At 50.9% G+C, this 21,811-nt stretch overlaps 1 protein-coding gene across 1 annotated transcript in view; it reads right to left on the reverse strand.

Moving 5' to 3' along the window:
• Nucleotides 1-18,390, reverse strand: part of Fam167a (family with sequence similarity 167 member A) — a 32,162-nt gene extending 13,772 nt beyond the window's left edge. Inside the window, exons 1-3 of the mRNA XM_052191219.1 lie at nt 18,180-18,390; nt 13,089-13,189; nt 2,508-3,265 (exon numbers count right to left, since the gene is read on the reverse strand). Coding sequence (XP_052047179.1) covers nt 2,508-2,891 — 384 coding nt within the window. The 5' untranslated portion in view covers nt 2,892-3,265; nt 13,089-13,189; nt 18,180-18,390. The remainder of the gene's footprint in view (nt 1-2,507; nt 3,266-13,088; nt 13,190-18,179) is intronic.
• Nucleotides 18,391-21,811: the final 3,421 nt, after the last annotated feature.

Genomic DNA, 21,811 nt, shown 5'->3' on the forward strand with positions numbered 1-21,811 from the left:
GAAGGGGAGGTCACATGGCAATGAGACGTGAGTGACCTGGCATACAGAGTGAAGTACCTAGCACTCTGTGACACATCTGTCATCCTCCTTCTCATCACACACCTATGGTCAGCCAGGAGAACAGAAAATGTTATACAGGAATAAGGCCTATTACTCATACACACATTTCTTGTACCCACATCAGACAGCCTTTGGCAGACAAATTAGTCCTGACTAGGACTGTCTTGCCCTGGGATCCTACAGCCTGAGTTACCTGAATATGGCTGGCCTCCTCTTCTTAGCCAGCACACTGTGGGTGGAGTACCATGCCATGCTTGGTTTGATGTGCCCTGGCAATAGGTGTGAGTATGCCCCATAGATTTCAGACAATATTCCCAGCCTAGGCTGTGTGCTGCCTTAACCACCCCTTAATGACTCCTGGTGTTCAGCGTCACGTCCTAGGTGTTCATCATCTCCCGAGGCACTGGGATCTGTCCAAAGCTCCCCCAGTACCTTTCTATCTAAGGGATGCTGGGAGGTGTCCAGAAAGCTTGAAGGAAGCCTGTACTGTTTCCCGTTCACTCAGAGGAAAATTTTCTCTGCTCCCCACTCCAAAGGAGTGCCCACAAGGAATGTGAACTTATTTAAACAGTAAACAGCTCTGCTCCTAGAAGCAATAAACTCTCGAATGAGCCCTGAACCAACAAACTGCATCCTTGGCTAATGGGAATATATATATATATATATATATATATATATATATATATATATATATATATATATATATATATATATAGTTCCTCTGTGAAGAACAGATCAAAGCAGTTTCGCCTCAGGAATTCAGGGTGCAACTTTCAGGGTCTGTCTCAGGCCTACCTCAGCATCTCTCATGCTCCTGTGAGCACGCTGTAGTCACAAAGCAAGACTCCACGGGAGCCCTGCCTTCTGCAAAGGCCAATAGCAAGCACTAACAGCATACATAATGGAACAGTGCATTCTGAGCAGTCTCAATATCAGCTAAAGAGGTTCCCAATTACCTGATGTCCAGTCTCCTGAGCTGCCACCACTCTGAACTCCAATGCTTTCTTTCAGCTCACAAGAAATGTCAAGGCCCCAGTGGAGAGATGTTTTGCAGGACTCACCAAAACAAACCAATCAGGCCTCTGCTTTCTGGAGAGTTACCACCAGCTCTGGGGGTGCAGCTGGCCCTTGACTGCTGGCTCTGTGGAGTCAGATAGCCCTGGAGGTGACTCAGGGAGGCAGCTAAAGCTTGTGGGGAGGCTTTGGTTCAGGTCTGGGTTTGCTGAGAAGCCACTGTTATGGGGAATACCGAGTGGTTTTCCTGGGTGTACTGGCTGGTTTTGAGTGTCAACTTGACACAGGCTGGAGTTATCACAGAGAAAGGAGTTTCAGTTGGGGAAGTGCCTCCATGAGATCCAACTGTGAGGCATTTTCTCAATTAGTGATCAAGGGGGAGGGCCCCTTGTGGGTGGTACCATCTCTGGGCTGTATTCTTGGGTTCTATAAGAGAGCAGGCTGAGCAAGCCAGGGGAAGCAAGCCAGTAAGAAACATCCCTCCATGGCCTCTGCATCAGCTCCTGCTTCCTGACCTGCTTGAGTTCCAGTCCTGACTTCCTTTAGTGATGAACTGCAACGTGGAAGTGTAAGCTGAATAAACCCTTTCCTCCCCAACTTGCTTCTTGGTCATGATGTTTGTGCAGGAATAGAAACCCTGACTAAGACACCTGGGGCAGGATGGGACAATGCTCCGTCTCCTTTCCTAGGATGTCCGTGGTGGGGACAGCTCCTGATGGGAGTCTGTTTTGCCCTTGGGCAGTAAAAGGATCCAGCTGCTGCCCCACTCAGCGTCTTCTGCCCTTGCTCACTCCTTCCGGCTGGAATGCCTGACCCACCCTGACTTCTGAGCAGATTCTTACTCAATGTCCTTTGCCAAAGCCTTCACCCCAGGCATGATCAGTCATGTGCCCTCTTCTGGAAGTTCTGTACACCTTGAATTATTAAACAGCACTTTCCATGCTAAACCCTAGCACTTACAGCTATGAACCCCAAACTGAGAGCCCTTCCCCAAGTTGGCCACCCAGAGAGCCCCACCATCCAGCTAGTGTCAATTCCCAGCCCAGAAAAAGAGGCCACTCGATTGCTGAGTGAGTGGTGGCCCCCAATCCTGTAGGTAACTGGGAGGGATGGGGAGAAGTTCAGGCAAACTCTGGGGCTCCCTTAGCTGTCCAGGAATAAGAGTAGGCGACTCCGTTGCTGGTGAGGAGAGGTTGAGAACACATGTGGGCTAATTCTTGCTTCCTCTAGATCTTTGATTAGGGGTCAGCTGACCCGGGCCCCATGTATCCACTGAGAAATGAGATCTACCCTTGACCTAACAGGAAGCCAGATGTGCAAGTGGGAAACAGGCAGAGATAGGAGGACAAACATGATGTGGAAAGGCAAAGTCAGACAGAAAGATGGGGGCATGTATGGCACATACATGGGCCTCTTGGCAGGCAGCCACTCACCAGTTCCTTTCGGAGCCAGGCTATAGCTTCATCGATACTCTGGAAGCCTTCCAGCTTGCCCGTGGTCAGTGGCCTGTCACCCCTGCTAGCACTCCTGGCAGGTGGGAGAGGCTCTCTGGGCTCCCCTAGAGGCATCGAAGGCTCTCCGCCCCCACATGCTCCCTGCTCCAGACTTGCCTCTTGCTGGGCAGCTGGCCTCGGGAAAGGCCACGTCTGCTCCTCCAGCCTGGCCTGCCATTCCAGGTAGGAAGGTCTTCGGGTCTCCAGCCTCAGCTTCTCAGTGAGGGCCTTCAGGCTGAGGAGGTGATCATCGGGAGGTACGGCTGCCCCCAATGATCTGTCTTTCTCACCCACTTCTTCCACTTGGATCCGAGGCACAGACATTCTCTAGTCTGCCTTGGTAGCCAGACATGGGAGGTGGTGGGGGCCACGCGGGAGGCTTGCTGGGTAGCAAGGTCAATGCTCTGTAATGGTCTCATACGGCTGTGGCCATGGCTCCTGCAGGCATTGTTTGGATGGGAGTGAGTCTCAAGGCTTGGCAGCACCTGGAGCCAAGCAAGGCTGGAGAGTGTGCCTCTCAGAGCAGCTGTGCCGCTCAGGGTCTATGATTTGTCCCATAATCCTGTGGCGGCCATGCTTCACAGAAGGCAGGATCAGACAAGCGTCAGCAGGAAATCTCTGGGACAGCCTCCTCCAAGATCTCTCTATGCTTGCTGGAAGTGTGCAAGTCAAAGCAGAAGGGACTGCAGGAAGTAGGTCTGTAGGAAGGAAAATCATCATATCAGCCCGGGTCTCAACTCCCCAAGATGGGAAACTGAGGCTCAGCCATGGGACTTCTATGGGCCAATTCTTGGCAAGGCATGAGGTCATTTCACAGCCTCCATGCAGAGCAACTGATAAAACTGGTCAGAGCTTTACTGTCTGTATAAACCATTCTACTTCTCTGAGCCCCTGGAAGACCTTGCAGCAGGTGCAGGTTTGTTTTAACATCCATTCACAAAGCAGGAACCCAAGTCTCCAAGAAGCCAAGTGACTCACCAAGATAGATCCTTCAGCAAGAAACGGGGAAAGGCCAGCTGGTCTGGATCTCAGGACACAGGTTTCTCCTCTGGGCAGGTCCTCAGAGCCAGCTGACCGGCTCCGCACAGACTCAGGACAGGTGTCTACTGCCCCTAGCCACCCTCATACCCACCACAGCCCCACCCTTCATCCACACTCAGCTTCCGGCTCCAACAACAACACCTGACCTCACCTCATCAGAGGAAGCAAATAAACCTGCAGTCGCTGCAGGAGAGGAGCTGCCGACTGGAGCCAGACTGGGAAACTGAACAGACTCATGACTCACTCTTGTGGGAAGATGTTTCTCCCATTCACCTAGACTGCCCACGGGGGCAGCGCCACCTTGCTGTGCTCTGAGCTGATCAGCTTGGCTCTAGTGAAGGGAGTCAGCCAAGACTCTTAGCCCATCATATCAAGGCATAGATGAGTTAGAAGCAGACCTGAACGCCCAGCTTTAGTATTTCGAGTCTGGGGAGATCTGGGCAAGGGCAGATCACAGTAGGAGGCACATGACTTGAACTTGGGTTTGAAACATACCGCTTTTGAGCTTTAATCAGGAATGAACTGATGTGGAAAAACATCCAAGATAAGGCCCAGATGAAAAGCTATAGCTTAGCCTCTTGGAGCATATGTTGTCCTTGTGTAGAAAAAGAAGAAATGGAGATGTTTATGGACTTGTTTTAGCCCCTGGCTTCATGGTGACACAGACTGGTTATGCTGCCTTTACACAGGCACAATCTCTACCCTGATGATGATTTTCTTTCTTTCTGAGACTGTTTCATCATTACAATGTACAAGCCCAGCCTTCTTCTGGTTAGTGGAGTGCACTTGAGATGTGGCTGTATTTCTTAGGGAATGTATGGAAAACAATTTGTTGTTCTACCTATTGAAATGCATGAAATTGTTCCTGCATTTTAGTGATTGTGAATCAAATCAGTATTAAAAAAAAAAAGTAAAAAATCCCTAATTCAAAGAAGAATTAATTCAGGGAATACCTTATCACAGTGGAAGGCACTAGGGATGGAGAAAGCTAAGACGGGGATGGGGCATGTTGAGTGCGCGCGCGCGCGCGCGCGCGCGCGCGTGTGTGTGTGTGTGTGTGTGTGTGTGTGTGTGTGTATGTGTGTGTGCAGGGGGGGGGAGGTATGGGAACAACTGGGGGCCGTTGAGGGGGGACGTAGGGTTCCTCTTGGCAGGCACACAGATAGGAAGGTGAGAGCAGAGCTTTCTGCCCAGGACCACTCCTATAAGCCTGGACTGTGAGGAAACCAGACCAGAGCCCTGGGTGCTGCCCTCCCTAGGGTCTGAGCCTGCCCACACTAGGACATCATTAGAAAATAAGAGGAACATTCCAACCCACAGATAGCAGAGAAACCCAGTTTCATTTCTTGCCTTCTCTGGGATCCTTGATCATTCCAAGGGATTCTGAGCCCATGATGAGCCCTAAGGCTCCCCCAGCAGCAGCCTCGGTTTCCAGAAGCTCCAAGCACATAGCTAGAAAACCTTCTTTTGAGATGCCGAGCTTGGGATCTTACCCTAGATCTGGGCTGTCAGGCTAGCGGATCCTCAGTCTGGCTTTCTGCATAAGGGGTTGAGACTATCCATCCTCTTCACATGTGCTCTCTGACGGTTCACATGCCAGGAAGGCACAGCAACTCTTGCTATTCTGCCCCGTATTTTCCCATGGTTGCCTTCCTCAGATCTCTCCAAGTATGAAAATGTGGGAGTGGCTTTCTGGGGCCCTTCCCAGGCGCCTGCGGTCTGCCTTTTGTGCTGAGGTTCCAGCCTTCATTCTGAGTACACCTGGGGCAGCTGAACCCTAGAAAGCTTCCTTCCTCTGACAAGGCAGCTCTCATTACAAGCCAGCGAGCTTTTTGGAGAAAGTCCAATTTAGACAGGCTGACGAGGAGCACCAAATCCTGGGAGAGACAACCCAGGCGGGGAGGCCTTCCTACTCCTGCATGCTTCTATGCAGGGGGTGGCAGCCTGCAGGGTTAGGTAAGGGTCTTCACTCTAGTCCCGCTGTGTGGCTTTGTTTTAATTACTGCTTCTGAATAGACTCAGAGAAGGCCTGAACAAGAGCTCAGTGAGACTTATTAGCCTGGGAGGCTTTGATTCACTACTTTCATGGGGTCTGGGAAGTACAGGGTATACTCTGGCTCTCTCCAGCTTCACCTCATCCAAAAGGTGTGAAGAGAGCGGGTACTGCCAAGTAGGGAGCACAGAGATGAGAAGGTGAGGTGCTTCTGTGAGCAGGCCATAGGCAGCTGGGACCTGGGTACACAGCACCCTCTGGTTTCAGTCAGTTTCTTTCCACTCAGCTCAAAACCAAAAGACAGCTTGTCAGGCCTGTGGCTTCAGGCCCACTGTGTGCCTCTCCATCCTCCTCAGAGATGGTGGATACAGTCAGAGTGTGCACACTCTGCAGACTGGCCTCTCAAAATGCAAACACTGGGTCCTTGGTTTAAAACAGAAAAAAAAAAGTTCCAAAGGATTCCAGGATGGTGTCTGCCTCTGTTCAGGACGCAGATGACTGAGGGCATTTGAGGCTGTCAGCTCTGCACTCAACATGCGGGAGGCCTAGGTAAAATTACATTTTAAAAGGTTGTTAAGTGGATGTAACCTATGGATGATGCCACACTCCAGTCCGGTCATCTTACCACTGCTCTGGGCTGTCATTTGTGGGGCCTTGACCTTTTAGGTGACCTGAGTTGTCTCTGCTCTTTTGCGTCTTTCTTTGGAAACCGAATGATCCTGGTATCTGAAGAGGCCCAGAGTGTTTCTTTCTTCCTCTATAACTGGGTGTAGGAGTTGGCCTGGAATGTTACCCACACAGGCCTGGAGGGGTGCCAGAAGAAAGGTTTGTCATCCAATGCCCACTGAGTGGGCACTGAGTGGGCACTTAGCTAACTTTGTCCTGAGCTGGCGGTGAGATGCTGGATGGGTGACTGGGACAGGTGCTGTCTGTGGGCAGCTTATTGGGTGGGCAGAATGGCGGCAGGGCCCTTCTGTCTTTCTTGAAATATTGGGGTGCTCTGAAGCCTGGGCTCAGGAAGAGCCCTCTGACAAGCTGAGAGCAACAACACCAAGGGCTCGCCTCTCCTGGAGTCTCCTGGAACCAGTAAACTTAGAGGAAAACAGGAAGCCAGACCTGCGCCCAGGGTACCGGAAGAAAGCAGACAATCTCATAATCCCACCAGGGCTCAGGTAGGCCTCACGTGGCAGATACCCCATTAGTAGCAGGGACAAGCCTTGCAGGTGTGCCAGTGTCTCGGAAGAAATGGTGTGTGGGCCCGAGGACCCACTCTGAACACATGGTGCTGTTCAAACACGCTCCAGGCTTCCAGGATAGCACAGGAGGCTTTGCCAGCTGTGAGCTAATCCCTGGGCTGCTGGAAGAGGTGGGTGGGTCCATCCATCAGCCAACACCTTGTCTCCTTATGAGCTAATGTGTTCATCTGGAAAGCCTTCAAGCCCACTACCCCCCAATTGGTTCCTGGGCAGAGGCTCCTGGGGTCTGTTGACTATGCTTCCCTAGACTCTGCTGGAACCCAGCATTTCCTCTTCAGGAGATACAATCTAACATATACACTGCCACTCCAGCCCCCTTAAGTCCCATGACTTTGTACAGGCTGTTTCTACCCCCTCCTTTCTCCACCTCAGTTCTCAGGGATTTGAGGCCCTTCTCCTTCCGGAAGATTTCTTTAATCTTCACTGGCTGGGTGGTGTGCTCTCTCTGGTCATGACAGAACACAGGAAAGCAATGATGTCACCACAAGATTAGCTAACACTTACTCAGAACAACCACACTAGGAGTCATTCTAAAAACTAAACCAACTCTAATGCAGAGATACACATAGAAGCCTATGATGCACAACTTACTGTCCCCATTGTACAGGTGGGGAGACTGAGGCCCAGATAGGTGTGGTCTCTTGCCTGAGGTCACAGAGCTCGTCAGTGGTGAAGTTGGGACTTGAGCCCTTGGTGTCTGTGTTTAGGCTATCTCTTAGCAGGTGGGCTTCTTGCCCCTCTTATACCACCACCACATGTCTACCAGGATCTTCTTTTTATAAGATTTATTGTATTTTATGTATATTTTGTCTGCATGTATGTCTGGGCACCTCATGTGTGTAATGTCTGAGGAAATAGTCATATCTCCAAGAAGTGGAGTTAGAGATAGATGGTTGTGAGCACCATGCAGTTGTTGAGAGTTCAACTTGGGTCCTCTGGAAGAGTAACCAGTGATCTTAACAACCGAGCTCTCTCCAGCCCCTAACAAGGCCTCCATGATGGTCCTCTACCACACTGTGACATCACTTCATCATGTGAACCAGTATTTTGATCCGGGATCCAGAACTTAGCATGGCGCTGCTCCTCTGTAATCGAGCCGGAATGAGTGGGCACGCAGAGCCTGTGCTTGCTCATGTGTGTGTCAGAGGAGCCGAGGTGTGGCTTTAGGGCTTCCTGTGGACATCCCCTCTATCTATCCCCAGGAGCTGCCACGCCTACTCCTTCCCTGCCCTGCCTGGGAAGTGTCTGAACAAGAATGTGTCTGTAACCCATGTGACTGGATGCAGGGGTAAAGCCTCCTCTTCCCTTCACACAAACCAAGCACAGACTCGACTTGGGCCATGTTCTGAGTCTTTGAACTGAAGCAGAGAGGACTCCCTCGGTGCCCAACATTGGATAAGGTCATTTCCACATGACGCCTTCTCTTGCCCTCTTCCTCCAGAGAGACCATTCCACCTTGCTTTGAGGGACCCTAGACCACTGACATCTCCTCTCACCTCAAGTGACTTAACTGAACTAACAAGAGCACTCTTTACCCCAAGCTGGCCTTACTCCCAGGAGTCACTGGGGTTGCTAGGAGCCACTTATGATCACAGGGAGAAACATTTACTAGTGTAGAACACTAAGCACACAAGACAGTTTGAGGCCCCCAATTAGACCCTGTTAGAAGCCTGGCTGTTGTGGAGCACTGTTCTCTGGGCATGACAAGACTGTTGCCCTTTGAACCCTCAGCGGCTGCTATTGCCCACAGATGAGCCATACAAGACTGGCTCATGGTCATCATGGGAGGAAGGAGCTCAGGACGCCCCACCTTTCCTCAGGCATATAAGCAATTAACGACGATTGCTAGAGGGAGCATTTTCTTTAGTGGTGTGGAAGGAGCCCACGTTCCCTCAGGGAACTCCAACTGTTCCCTAACCCCACTGCCTCGCCAAGCTATCTTGGGTTCATCAGTTCTTTGGTCTGTCACTGGCTCCCCACCTGGGGTGAACAGACATGTATTCAGTTCCCCACAGCCTACAACCTAGGCTTTGAGGACACGGCCCTTCAGATTCTCCTCTGAGACCTAAGCTACTTCCGGCTGGATCCCCGACAGTTAGAACTGGCTACCAGAAACACATGGTAAGGAAAGGAAGGAAAAGAACACGGTGAATGCTTGCAGAGAGCTGGCTTTTGTTCGTTTCTATGCCACAGCTAACCGCCTCCTTTGCTGTCTGTAGGGAACTCCCGTGTTGTGTGGAACCAGAGTCAGGCCTGATACCCATTGTGTTGGTCCCCTGGGACCACAGGACCTGCCCCTAGCCCCTTCTTCTGCTAAGGCCCTGTCTACTATATTTAAGCATATGACTTGAGCTTGACCAATCAGAGGCTCAAGCCTGGACACTGAATTTGGAGTGCATGAGGTTCAGATGAAGAGCCAGTAAGAATTCACATGTGGCCACTTTGATGCCAGTCCCAAGACAGTTGTGAAATGCAGAGGTCTCTGAGACAATGGTCTCTACTGAAAAACCAGGGCCTGGTTCTGACTTCCGGTTCTGCCCTGTATCAGCCTGTTTTCTTCCTTGGCCCTCGCCCCCTCTTACTTCCCATGGCTGCCCAGTATTGCTACCACCTTGCTGCTTTCTGTTGCCTACACTCAGGAGCCCTGGCTAGAGTCAGGGCCGCACACCTCCTTTACATGGGCAAAAAATGTAACTGACAGCCAAGCAATGTCATGGAATGCCACAACACCCCAAAGACCCCATGTTTCCCTATGTCCCTTAGAGAGGGATACCATCTGTGGTTGAGAACTAACAGGATAAGAAGGCACCCGCTTCTTAGTGAATTTCTGCTGAGTCTGTCTGCATTCATGGTTGTTTGCTACTTCACAGTGGACAGCAGGTGGCACCTGTGAGGACAGGGTGACAGTTTAGCATCTGGGGTTCTTTATACCTCCTCTGCTCTTCGAGCAGAAAATGTCACCCATTTGAGGAAGAAAACATGCTCTGCACCTTCCCTGACAGGCTAGTGCAGGACATCCAAACTGGGGCAAGCATTTGTCTGTCTGGCCAGGCTGGCCAGCTGTTTGGACATGTGCTCCTCTTTGGTTATCTCAGCAAGATGACACTTCCCACAGCAAGAGCTGCCCAGGAGTGGTCTACTGCTGCAGTTCAGTTCACCTCCTATAGCTGGTCTACACGGATCTGAGCCTCTCATAGCCATGCACTAGTAGGATATTCTCAAAATTAATTTCCGATGTCACCTGGAGACATTCTAAGCTGCCTGAGAGAGGTACAGGAACTTCAGTGTTTTGGGTTGACTTTACAAGTTGGAAACAAAAGGCCCATGTCACAAAACCCCAGCCCAGGAACACCACCAAGAGGCTGTGATCTTCATCCAGGAAAAGAGGCACATTATTTAGAATGTAGGTAAAGATGGGTGCCCTAGGCTCAGCACAGGCAGAACACCAATGATAATACTTCCCAGGGGCCCTTAACAGAGTTGAGCCTCAATTGTTTTGACTCTACAAGGTCCCTGCAAGGCTGAATAGCCTGGTTCTTGGGAACAGGGTCCTGCTGGGGAGAGCTGAGCATTCTCTATCTTCTGCCCACCATACCCCAACATTCCTCACCCACTGATACCTACCATCTCCCCAACTCCTCACCACTGATGCCCCCAATCATCACCCAAGACCAGGCATGCATGCTACAGTATACCAGGTATGCCGTCTCCTTCTAAGTGGCCCCTTCCTTTATGCCCTTGGATGTTTCTCTGGGGCTCCACTAGTGGTGACCCTTTATCTTCTATAGTACATCTTGGATGCCGCCCAAGCAACCGTGCTTCTAGGTATTATTAATAAGACTACCAAGCTTCTAATACCCATCAAGCCAGACACTCTTCAAAAAGAGCATTTCACAAGCTTGAGGACCTGCGACTGCATACTCATTATATGTGGAAACTGAGTCACAGAAATGAGAAAGAACTTGGAGGACAAGGGTTGGAACTGGATGGGCGTGACTAGGATGATGTCAGCAGGGTTGAGCTTTTGGCTAAGGGATAAGCTCTCTCCCTTCTTATATATCTCAACAGGACAGGGCTCATCTGTCCTCTGGGTAGACAACTGTCCTGGAGATAGACGGCCCTGTCCCAGCTCTTGCAGTCCAGTGATACTGTTCCCACCTCGGTGGTCACCTTGACTGTGATTACAGGCTACATACATACAACAAGGAAGGCCAGGGTCAGGTCTTCTAGACTACCGGTTGGGCAAAGTGAGTTGGGGACTGAGTGGCCAGCCTAAGGCTTAGGTTACCTTGATGACAGCCCCCTACAGCCCCCCCCATCACATTCCTTGGGGCTGCCATACTGTTTTCTAGAGCACACCATCTGGACATGGCTGGCTACTTCCTTTCTGAGTCCTACCCATGTAGAAACTTTCCATCGGTCGGTGTGACTTAATCATTTAGAGAAGATTCTGGAGTGAAGAACTGGCCACACACCGTGGGTCAAGCCCCCTCAGGATCTGACTTTTCTTAGTAAGACAGGTACAAGGAATGACTATCGACTCCAGCAAGTCTGGCTTTCACACTCCAACACTGTCTGGTTGTCCAATCCTGTACAGTTGAGCCGGGGCCAGGCCTGATCAGTGGACAGAGACTCACCCGAATACAAGGAAGTCTGTGTTACTCTGCTGAGTGCGTTTTTGCATGTCACCAAGCAGCAAACTCCATCAGAAAGTTGTGACCCAACTAAGGGCAATGTCATTGGCTTCCCAATCAACCTGCTAGGACAGGCAGCCCCCACAGTCCCCTCTACTTCCACCCACAGCACAGGCTCTGAGTGGTCTGCAAGGCTGTAGAGTGGCAGCAAAGTGAGCTGAGTTCACAGCCTGTAAGCACCTTGTCTCTTACTTGGGTCTGGGCCTCTTCTCTGAAGAGGAGGCTGTCATAGAGCCATGGGGTGGGGGGACCCCAATGAGGAGGGGGAAAACACTACTGGGTTCTACAGTTTTTTCAGGTGGTAGAAGATTTAAATATCTGGGCTTCCTGAGCCAGGCAGGCTTATCTGTTCAGGTTTAATGATAAACCTGATGCTTATCTTGCATGGGGTGGGGCGCTCCTATCCAACTCACCTGCACTGGAAGGTGTGCTCTGTAATATGACCATTCATGCTTGGCAGACATGCTTCAGTACTGACTAGCTGGGGTGAGAGGCGGGGACACAGCCCCGCCCCCACCCCGCCTCAAGCTACTGACACAAGCTGGGCACTGCCCAGAGCCCTTTTCCTCCTCTTTGGAGTTGCCATGGTGACTGAAGCAGGAGGGACACCCGCTGATCTGGCCCTCTGCCAGTCATCTTTCCCCTTCCCAGGCCCATCTTTATGTCAGCTCCTAGTCAGTGTTGTTGGGAGGATCTGAAATGGGGTGTCCCTGGCTGCAGTTGGGGCAGGGAGGGGGCTAATTGTGCTGGTGTGTGTATGTGTGTGTGTGTGTGTGTGTGTGTGTTTTATCGGCTGTGAAATGGCTGTTCTCTCTCTCTCTCTCTCTCCTCTGTGTGTGTGTGTGTGTGTATGTGTGTGTGTGTGCATGATGTATGTAGTATGGTGGTTGATGGTTGTCTTGCTAGATGTGTATGAACTTGAATGAACAAGCTGTCTACCCTGGACAATGATGAAGCCATATAGTTGCTGCCTGGATAGTTCTTTCCTGCAAGGGAGCATCATGAAAATCCATTCCTTCCTTCCAAAAAAGCTGGTGTGTCTCTGGGCTGGAAGTCCTCCTCTGTAAATAGGCTTTGCTGTGGGAACACCTGAGCGAAAGGAAGGACGTGACTCCTGAAACTTGTATGGTGTAGTAACGGACTTCTGCCTGTGTGTAGGGAGCTGGCTCGTTCCTGGACTGACTGAGAGACAGGCAGTCCTGATGCTAGGCCCCAGGGCTCCAGTGTGGACGGACAAGCAGATGGCACAGGGTCCAATATAAGTGTCGGGGGTTCTGGGGCTGCAGGAGCAGCATCCGGCTTGGGCAGCCTCAGGTATTCTTCCCTTGGGATCCTAGCATTTCTGAGGGAGATGGAAGTAAAAACTCAGCCTGGGGATGGGGAGAAAGACATCAGCCCCAAGCCCACCTTCCTGGAGAGACATGACTAGAGAGCTGCTTCTGAGTTCTCTGTTTCTTTCTGGGACAGCTTCTCAGATCATAGCAACCAGTGGGCTGGCAACCATATTTTGGAGACACAGACAATGGAACCCACTTACCTGCATTCTCCCAGGGACCTTCACCCAGAAAGGCTTGGTTTGCAGAGTCCTGTGCGAGTGGCTGCCCCTCCCTTTGGGATCCAATGCTTCTAGCTGTATACCTGAAATAAGATTATCTATAAACATTTTCAAACCGCACTGCCATTTATAAACTTTTTTATGTGACCTCTGTAATAGAGAACTTCTCAAAAGTTAGGCCCCATAGAAATCCCAAACCAGAGAGAGACATCATGAGACTGGCCCAGGCTCCCGTGGCTCCATTAGTAGGGCTAACAAGACTTGAACCTGAATCTTTAGACTCTAAGCAGAGTCCTGCTTTCATTGTCTAAGAAACAGGAAGCCTTGTTTCACCACGCTGAGACACTATGAGGGAAGAATGTATATAAAAAAATACTTATAAAGACCTTTGCAAATGCAAAGTGCTAGGTCTGTGCTGAATAATTGATAGGCTTGGCTCCACAGGCCTCCTGCAAGACGCCTGTGAGTTTGCTTTCATTTTGCCCCATGAAAAAAGTTGCTAAGAAAACTGGCCAAGAAAGATGTGTGTGTCCCTATGGATCTGGGAGGGGTCATGACTCCCAGGATGCATAGAGCTAATTTACATCATCACTGAAAGGAGGGCAGAAAGCATGGGGCTGCTGCAAGGAGGAGAGCTAGTCTCCTCATCTCGTCCCCCTCCCAGCTCCCCCCCCAGCACCCCCCCCCCCGGGCTAGGGCTTCTGAGAGGCAGAATAAGAGGGTAGAAAGGAGCCTTGAGAAATGAAGAGAAGAAGGAAGGGGGTCCTCCTGGAAAGGCAGTCAGTATGTCACTGTCTCAGCAACCACCCCATGTGAGCACAGAATTCTCTCCAAAGACCACAGAGGCTCCTAGGAATCAGACACAGACTGGCCTTTGGAGCAGTTTGTAGCTATTAAAGCAGAAGGCAGCTGAAGCGTGTATCCTAGCTACAAGAGCAGTACATGCTTCCCAGGAAACTCAGGTACCACTTCACAGTTAAGGACACAGTGGCCCACTGGAAAGCGTCCCAAGTGGCATTTGTCCCTGGTCCCCAAACAAGGCAGTTAGGCCTATTCAAATCTATGATAATAGGCTCCAACTTCAAATAAGCAAAATCAACAAAGTCTGGTTCAAGTGAGAATCTGTTCTGTTTGTTTTCTATTTCATTCTGGGAGCTCTGAAGGCCCAACTGTTTTTGCAAGGATTTCTTAAGAGGATTCTTGGTGCACAGTGTGTCTGCCTGAGTACCATACCTCCACATATTACCTGAGTATGCTGACTGCTCAGAGACTGGAAGGTCTAAGGGCAGGTTTTTGAGTTTGGGTGGGACACAGTAGAGGGGACAGTTGGGTTTCAGTTGGTCTAAGCTGAGACAGGAATGTTCAAGGTGACCGGCAACAGGAGCATGCTATGGCCACAGTGAGGTATGGAGAGGTTCGATGTTCTAAATGCATGAAGACAGAAGAGAAATAACCCTGATCTCCATCCTGGCAGCAGAAGCTGCACCCGGTGGGACATATCAGGAGGGGAGCTGGTGCTTCAGAGAGATACAAGATCGGGATGGGACAGAAGGAGATGTTGGAGTCTGGCCACTAACTACCTCTGTCATATTGAATGTCATAAACCTAATGTCTCAGGTTTTAATGTCCTCACCCATAAAATCACAGTGGAACCAACCTGATGGTCTAGGAGGATCAAATGAGATAAAGCATGTGTGGCACTAGCGATACCTCTGGTTGGACTGCCACCTCCTGCCCTCAACTGTGCCTGGATGGTGTTCGCCTTGGCCTGTCCCCTGGGGAAAGCAGCTTCCCAACCATTGCATTCAGCAACACAAGTCTGTGCATTCTAAGATGGGCAGAACACCAATTCAGTGTCTCCTCTGGCCAGATTCTTTGTTCCTTGAGGGTACGACTGCCCGATGCTCGTCTGGATCCTAAACAGCTTTGGAGGTAAAGAGAAGTGCTCTGGGTGGTTTTTACCAGGCTTGCTATCCCCAGCTGCAACGGAGACTCCCTCTTTCCATGGATCGCTGGGTGGGAAATCCCCACTCCTTCCCGAAGCAGCAGTGCAGGTGTGTTCTCTCTGGCAGCAGAAGCATTCAGCAATCAGCAAAGCAAACATGTTCTCTCTCTCTCTTTTTGCTTTTTCTGATTTTTTTTAAGACAGAGGTATTCCAGAGGGGTGGGTTGATGCATGAATTTGAAAGGACAGATGGACTTGCAAACTAAAAGCATCTAGGGAGTACTCCAAGGAGGAGCTAGATGGTCAGAGTACCAAGAGGCAGATGGCCGGGATGTTAGAAAGCCCCCCAGGGCAGGCCCACCGGATCTGCTGGAGCTTTGGAAGCAAACATATCAAAAGATGCCTATGTGTGGGCAGAACTTGTCCCCCTCTTTGGCTCTCGCTCAAACTTGTTAACAGGCTTGCAGCCCGCCATGTTTTCAGCAGCTGCTACCAACCGATCACCAAGACAGATGAGGCAGCTCTGGGCCTGGAGCAGCTGTCTCTCTGACTGCTTGGTTTGGTCAGGCCCGGGGCTGTCTTGTGTCTCCTTGGCTCCACACCTGTGCATGCTCAAAGGCCAGGTATCTGATGTCACTTCTGACTTGATGATAAATAGGGGAAAACCACCCCCTCCCTGTGGCCTCCTGATCATACAGGTCCTCATCCAAACCTGTTCAAGATTTTTACCCCCAGGCCTTCTAGCTGCCATCCGTCTGTCTGTCGCCAGGTACTGCTCAGAAGCTCTGCTGGCTTCTTGGAATGAGGAAATACAGACCAGCCTTTAAAAGTTGGCGCAGTAGCCACTGCATAGGCTGATACCTGGACTCATGCAAATTTGCCCTTCAATATGAACAATGAGATTTGACGCAGGTTTGCCTTACAGGTCTCATGTAACACATCCTGGGATCCACTACTAACCAGCTCTCCCATTTGATCCAGAGTATCCTAGAAAGAATTTTTAGCCTCAGTGAGGAAGGAGGGCTCAGTCGACCACTCTGAGGTGAGATACTGAAGCCTGTCCCATTGGGTGGTACTCTGTAAATGGTTCCAGAAAGGTAGTTACCATATGCCAGGGGACTCTTGGAGAGGCTGAGGATTCAGGGAGAGAATCTTAGGCTGTAGAGAACAAAACCCTGCCCTGATGCCCATGAGACTCAGGGTGACTGTCCACAGAGCTGCTCCTGAGGTGATCTGGCATGGTGGCTTGGTAGAGGGGAGAGGGTGGGGTGCTCAGGAGGACAGGTGGGTATAGGAAGGGTGGGGTGAGGGTAAGACAACCTCTGACCCCTGGTGTCCTCTTCCCTCTCCTTTCCTTTGCTCTCTACTCAAGAGATAAGTGGTAACTGTTACTGGGGAGGGAATTGGTTCTTAAAGGGCAGGACCCCTGGCCCAGGTCCCCAGATCCTGTCAATCTAGTCTTTATGGAAACTCAGAGGCTATAGGTGACTGTCGATTAGCAAGGCTTAACCGCTACTTCCTGTTAAATGTTGGTCCCCTAGCCTATCCTTGTTTCCCATGAGCTGAGTCAATCTCATCCCTCTAGATCTCCTTCCTCCTCACTGGCCCAGAGTGCACTTGATATGAGAATCTGGTTGCTTCTTTTTCTTCTTCTGTTTTGTTCTGAGATGAGGTTTCATGGAGCCCAAGCTGACCTTAAACTTACTAGGTAGTCAAGGATGATCTTGAACTTCCGATGCTTTTGTCTCCAAGTCTCAAGTGCTGGGATTACAGGCACGTGCTAGCATGCCCAATTTATGCAGTCTGGGTAACAAAGTCGGGGCTTTATGTATGCAGGGGATTTTCTTAGGCCACGAGACAAGCCCCTCGTGACTGTGATTTCATGTGGGTGTGAATAGTTTCTTCCTGTCTCTGAGCCATGGTGGATTCCCTGGCCTCCTGAGGCAATCTTTCTTTAAGAGCATTTCTGGAACGAAGAGGTGAGGCACATGGATTTCTCTGTGTTTTCCAAAGCCACACAAACTGCTCCAAGTTTCTTTGCTTCCCAAGTCTACAGAGATTCACACTGCCTCCTCAAAGGGTAATCGTAAGGTTCAGTGACCAAGGATACATGGGTTCTCAGGGTAAGACCAGTAGAGGCACTCTGGAGAGAAGCACCTTCACTTTTTATTGCTTGAAGAACAGCATGTAGTTGCTTTGCCAAGCTCTTGAAAACCCACTCTGGCAGGATCCTCCATCTCAAGGTTGGGGACAGGCTAACAGGTCCCTTGGTCACCTTGGCTTTGCCAGGACTCTGAGTCCCAAGCCTGGTGGGAAAGGAGAGATAGGAGAGGGAGGGAGGGAAGGAGAGAGGAAAGAGGAAAGGGAATAGGAGAGAAGAGAAAGAGAGGGAGGAGAGAGGAGAGGACTCTGGTGTATGGAGGGGAAGCTACTTTGGAGTCACATCTACTGGACACTCGGTATAGGACTTGGTCTCATCCAAGGTTTTCCGGGGATGGATGGCTTGGTGTTGGTGAGACAGTACTTGCTGGTGAGTGTATGAATCTGGGGACACCAACCTGGAGTCAACTCATCTCCCAGATGTCCCCAGGAGGGCTTACCCACAACAGAACCCACACATGCAGAAACCACTTGTTCTTTCTGGTCATTCAGATACCCAGCTCCATGGCTGACAATGCTCACTCCCTGCACACCGTTTGGGGGTACAGTCCCTCTGGTATCCCTGGCATCACTCTTGGGGTGCCAAAAGTCACTTCAGAGTTAGGGATTGAACCAAGAATTCTCATCTCCCTTAGGTGTGTAGGTGTGGGGGTCACCAGCCTAGATGAGTTGATCTAGATCAGAGTCCCAAGAGATTCCCCGATCTCCTATTACAGAATCACCTTGAGTCATACATAGCCCTGAAAGGGTCAACGAGGAACTGGGACCCGAGGCATGGAGTCCACACCTGGTCCCCCACGCCTTCCAGAGAGGCCTGAAACCTCAGGAGCAAATAAGAGGGAACCACGCTATCCTATGGTAATGTCTCCCCGCCCCTCCAGGACTGTGGGATCCAGGGCCCCCCACTGCCCACCCTGAAGACCTGGGCATCCGAGCGACTCAGCCAAGCCTCACCGCCGCGAACCCACCTTCTAGAGCTCCAGTCGTGTCGTCGGAGCTGTCGCGGTCCCCGCTGCCAGCCTGTGCCCGCCCTCGGAGCTCGGCTCCCGCCTCCCGAGCTCCCGAGCTCCCGAGCTCCGGAGCGCTGCGAATTCTCCGCACCGTTCTTTTTTGAAGGGACGTTCTTTTGCGTTGCGTCAGGGCGGTTGCCTGGCGACCGCAGAGCTATTCCGCCGCCAGCCTCCCGGCGCCGCCGCCCGCCTCCCATTCAAGCCGCGGCAGGTCGGCCTCCCGGCACCGCTGGTCCGAGTGAGCCCGGGTCCTAAAGACCACCTATTCTCCCTCCCCGTGCATGGCCAAGCCCAGCCAGGAACTTTCAGCAAGTCCCAGACGAAATCAAACCCAAACTTTTTTTTCCCCATTAAGACCAAAGCGAAGAGAGTTGTGTCAGGTCCCGTTTAACCCCCTCCCGTCTCCCCCGCCCCCCAAGCATGGCAACGTGGCTTTGCCACTGTCAGCAGTTCGCTGAGGGAGTGGGCAGGGAAAGCAGGCTGCATTCCACCCACGAAAGGCTTGGGTTCCTGATCCCAGCAGCAGCTACCAAGTCAGACCAACTGGCACTGGCCTGCGCGGGCCACAACGCTGCAGAACTCCATCTGGGTGGGCATTTGTGGGCAGCTCTGGCTTAGTTTTCAAGTGGGTAAACTGAGATGTTAAGAGGAAAGATCTTGGGTAGTGCTGGTGGGCCTGATCCGAGCCTGTAGCTCCCTTAACCACCTGCACCTCATTCTTGGGAACTGCATTTGTCTTAATACTCAGGGTCAGGCCAAAGTAAGGTCCATCCCTGCTCCATGGGCACCAGGAGCTGTTAGTGCCTAGGGCCCACAGAGAACAGAAGCTGAACTGACATGCTTGTAGACTCTTAGGACCATTCTGATTGCAGGCTGAGGCAAGGGGTCCACGCGAGACCAGCTTCCCCAAGAACCGAAGGCCTTGGGGTGATGTCAGAAGGTGATTTCATTGTCTCAGATCAGCTCCCTAAGCCCCTGAGTGTGTAAGGATCTTTCCAAGAGAATAAGTCACTTTCATCTCCTCTTGTCCAAAGGCACCATCTGTCTCTTGAGTCATGTTGCTATGGTTTTAAAGATGATCCTTGACCCTTCCTGCTGGCTAGAGAAACACTTGAGGTGTGACACCGGCCACCAGGAGAGTGTTCCTTATAGGTCAGCCAATGTGGTAGCAGAAAGATGTTAGGGAACTTGCTTGAGCTCAGTGTTAGCTGAGAACCTCAGGGAAGGAAGTGGTTCAACAGTAGACTGCAGCATGTGCCAGGGTGTGTGTGTGTGTGTGTGTGTGTGTGTGGATGAAGGGATGCTGCACACACAGAGACAAGGAAGATAAAAGCCACCTCTCTTGAGGCGTAAACCTGGGACTAAAAGCCAAGGCCTTGGTTGACCCTGTCACTTCTCATCACAGATCACTTGTGCCGTTCTGGAAGGTCACTGGGGCTCCTCTGCTCGCCTGGAAGAAGCCAGAAACCTCTGTGGCTTGCATATGACCCTGGGGTAGAAATAGGGCCCCTCACACAAAACCCAGCAGGACCTGGAAAGGTGGAAGGAAGATCCGGAGCCCTAACTCCCCATGGCCTACCCGGAGGTGTCCCTCTCAGACTGGTCATTTGCAGCTGTATTGAGACAAGCAGGACAGAATCCACCCTCTGCTTTTGAGGTTTTAAAATTGAAACACAAAATACCCATCTTTCTCTGTTTTCCTGGATTGGCTCTTCGCCCATCCAATAAAGACTAATTATCTTGTAATTATCAATCAGTCCCTGCTTTGGGCTTGTGAGGACCACCTTACATAAAAAGACCTTGACCTTGTCAGGCTACCACGGTAGGTGCTGGCACCCCTCTCTCTCCAGAGAACAGTGAGGATGTCAGGTCCTGGGCCAGAGTCTATCAGCTTCCATCAGTTGCTCCTGGAAGACATTTTCCCCACCAAACGATAATACTGTGACTTTCAAGAGGAACTGGGAACTGGTTGCCATTAGTGTATTTCTCTCTCTGTCAGAGAGGTTCATTCAGCAACCGAGGGTAGGCTCTTGTCCTGCAGGGAACCCATTAGATCCACTTAGGGGCCAATCTCCCAAGGTACTTGTTACTAGGAAGATAATTAACCAACCATTCATGTTGTTGCTGGGGTCAGAAAAGGGCAGATGCCTGCCCAGCCCAGGTAAGGAGCTGGGTGAATGTGGGCTAGGAGAGGCTTCCAGGAGTGCTGGGAGTGGGTGGGAGAACTGGAGAGGAAGAGAAGGAACTAATTACAGAGGACAGCGAGTTTGAAGTCAGAAATATAGGTGCCACAGACTGAGCTGTGTTGTGTGACACAGTCCCCAGGGCAGTGGGATTAAGGAAAGAGGTCACAGCTTACCTGTTTTAGGAAAGCTAGCTTAGAAGTGAGACAGGAAGCCTGTGATCAGGTGATTCTCCCTTCACTGGAGGCAAGAAGCAAAGGACACACAGATTCTGATTGGGCAGAGGCGGGGAGAGCATCAGCTTTGTATTACCTAGGGGAGGATGCCAGTGGGGACAGCAGAGAGGAGGGACTCGGCAGGGATACAGGAGGTAGAAGGACCTGGGGTCAAGCCTTGGCCCTGATGGTGCTTGGTGAAAGTGAGGCAGTCACTGTGGTCTTTGCCATGCAGTGACTTTGTGGATGAATGGAAATGATTTCCTGGGTAAGAGGACTCCCAGGACACATGTGGTAGCTGAATTGCTGGGCCTGTTCCAAATCAAGTAGCTGCAGACTCAAGATGTGTCCCTCCCAGTCTCCCCCCCCCCCCCCCCCCCCCCCCGCTTCCTTTTTGCTCTACGGTCTGGATAGCAGAACCCAGGAAGTTCCTGGAGAAATAGCTGTATTTGAGGCTAGGGAGATGTAAAGTGTTCGCCTTGGAAGAAGGAACTCCTAGGTTCAATCCCCGGAACCTGTAAGAACACCATGTGTGATCATATGTATACAGGCACATGCATGCACACACATGCATATATATACATACACACATATATACATGCAGGTACATGCATACACATACACAAACACACAAGCATACATACACAAATGCACACATGCACACACATACACATACAGACATGCAAGCACATACATATACATACACACAAATACACATGCACATGTAGAAACACACACACGCACACACACACACACACATACCACACCATGTTTGGCTATTCCCTTATGTGCCTGTGGTCTCTTCTCTGGTATATAAAGACCCAGATGGAGGCTGGACTACTAGACTAAGGAGTTCCTTTGTCCAATCTAAGTGCTCAGGGTGAGAAAAGAGAAAAGAGAGAGAGTGCCTCATTTCCTCTGCCCCTCTGAATTCCATAGTCCAAGGCTAGAAGGACCCCCATAAGATATGAAATCAGAGCCTGGCCTTTGAGGTTCTTATAAATGTCTATTTGTCAAGGCAGGAAGGAAGAACAAACCTTATTTCGAAGTTTTTTAGTTTGATTTATAATGTTCAAATATTTAGACACATGGCGCGTGGGCCTCTTTGGTTGCATTTGCTTTGGGCCTCTCAAATGTCAGGGGTAGGCGTGATTGCAGCCTGTGTTTCTGGTTTGTTTAAGGAACAGATGAC

The sequence above is a fragment of the Apodemus sylvaticus genome, chromosome 8 (assembly GCF_947179515.1).
Source record: "Apodemus sylvaticus chromosome 8, mApoSyl1.1, whole genome shotgun sequence".
Classification (NCBI taxonomy): Eukaryota; Metazoa; Chordata; class Mammalia; order Rodentia; family Muridae; genus Apodemus; species Apodemus sylvaticus.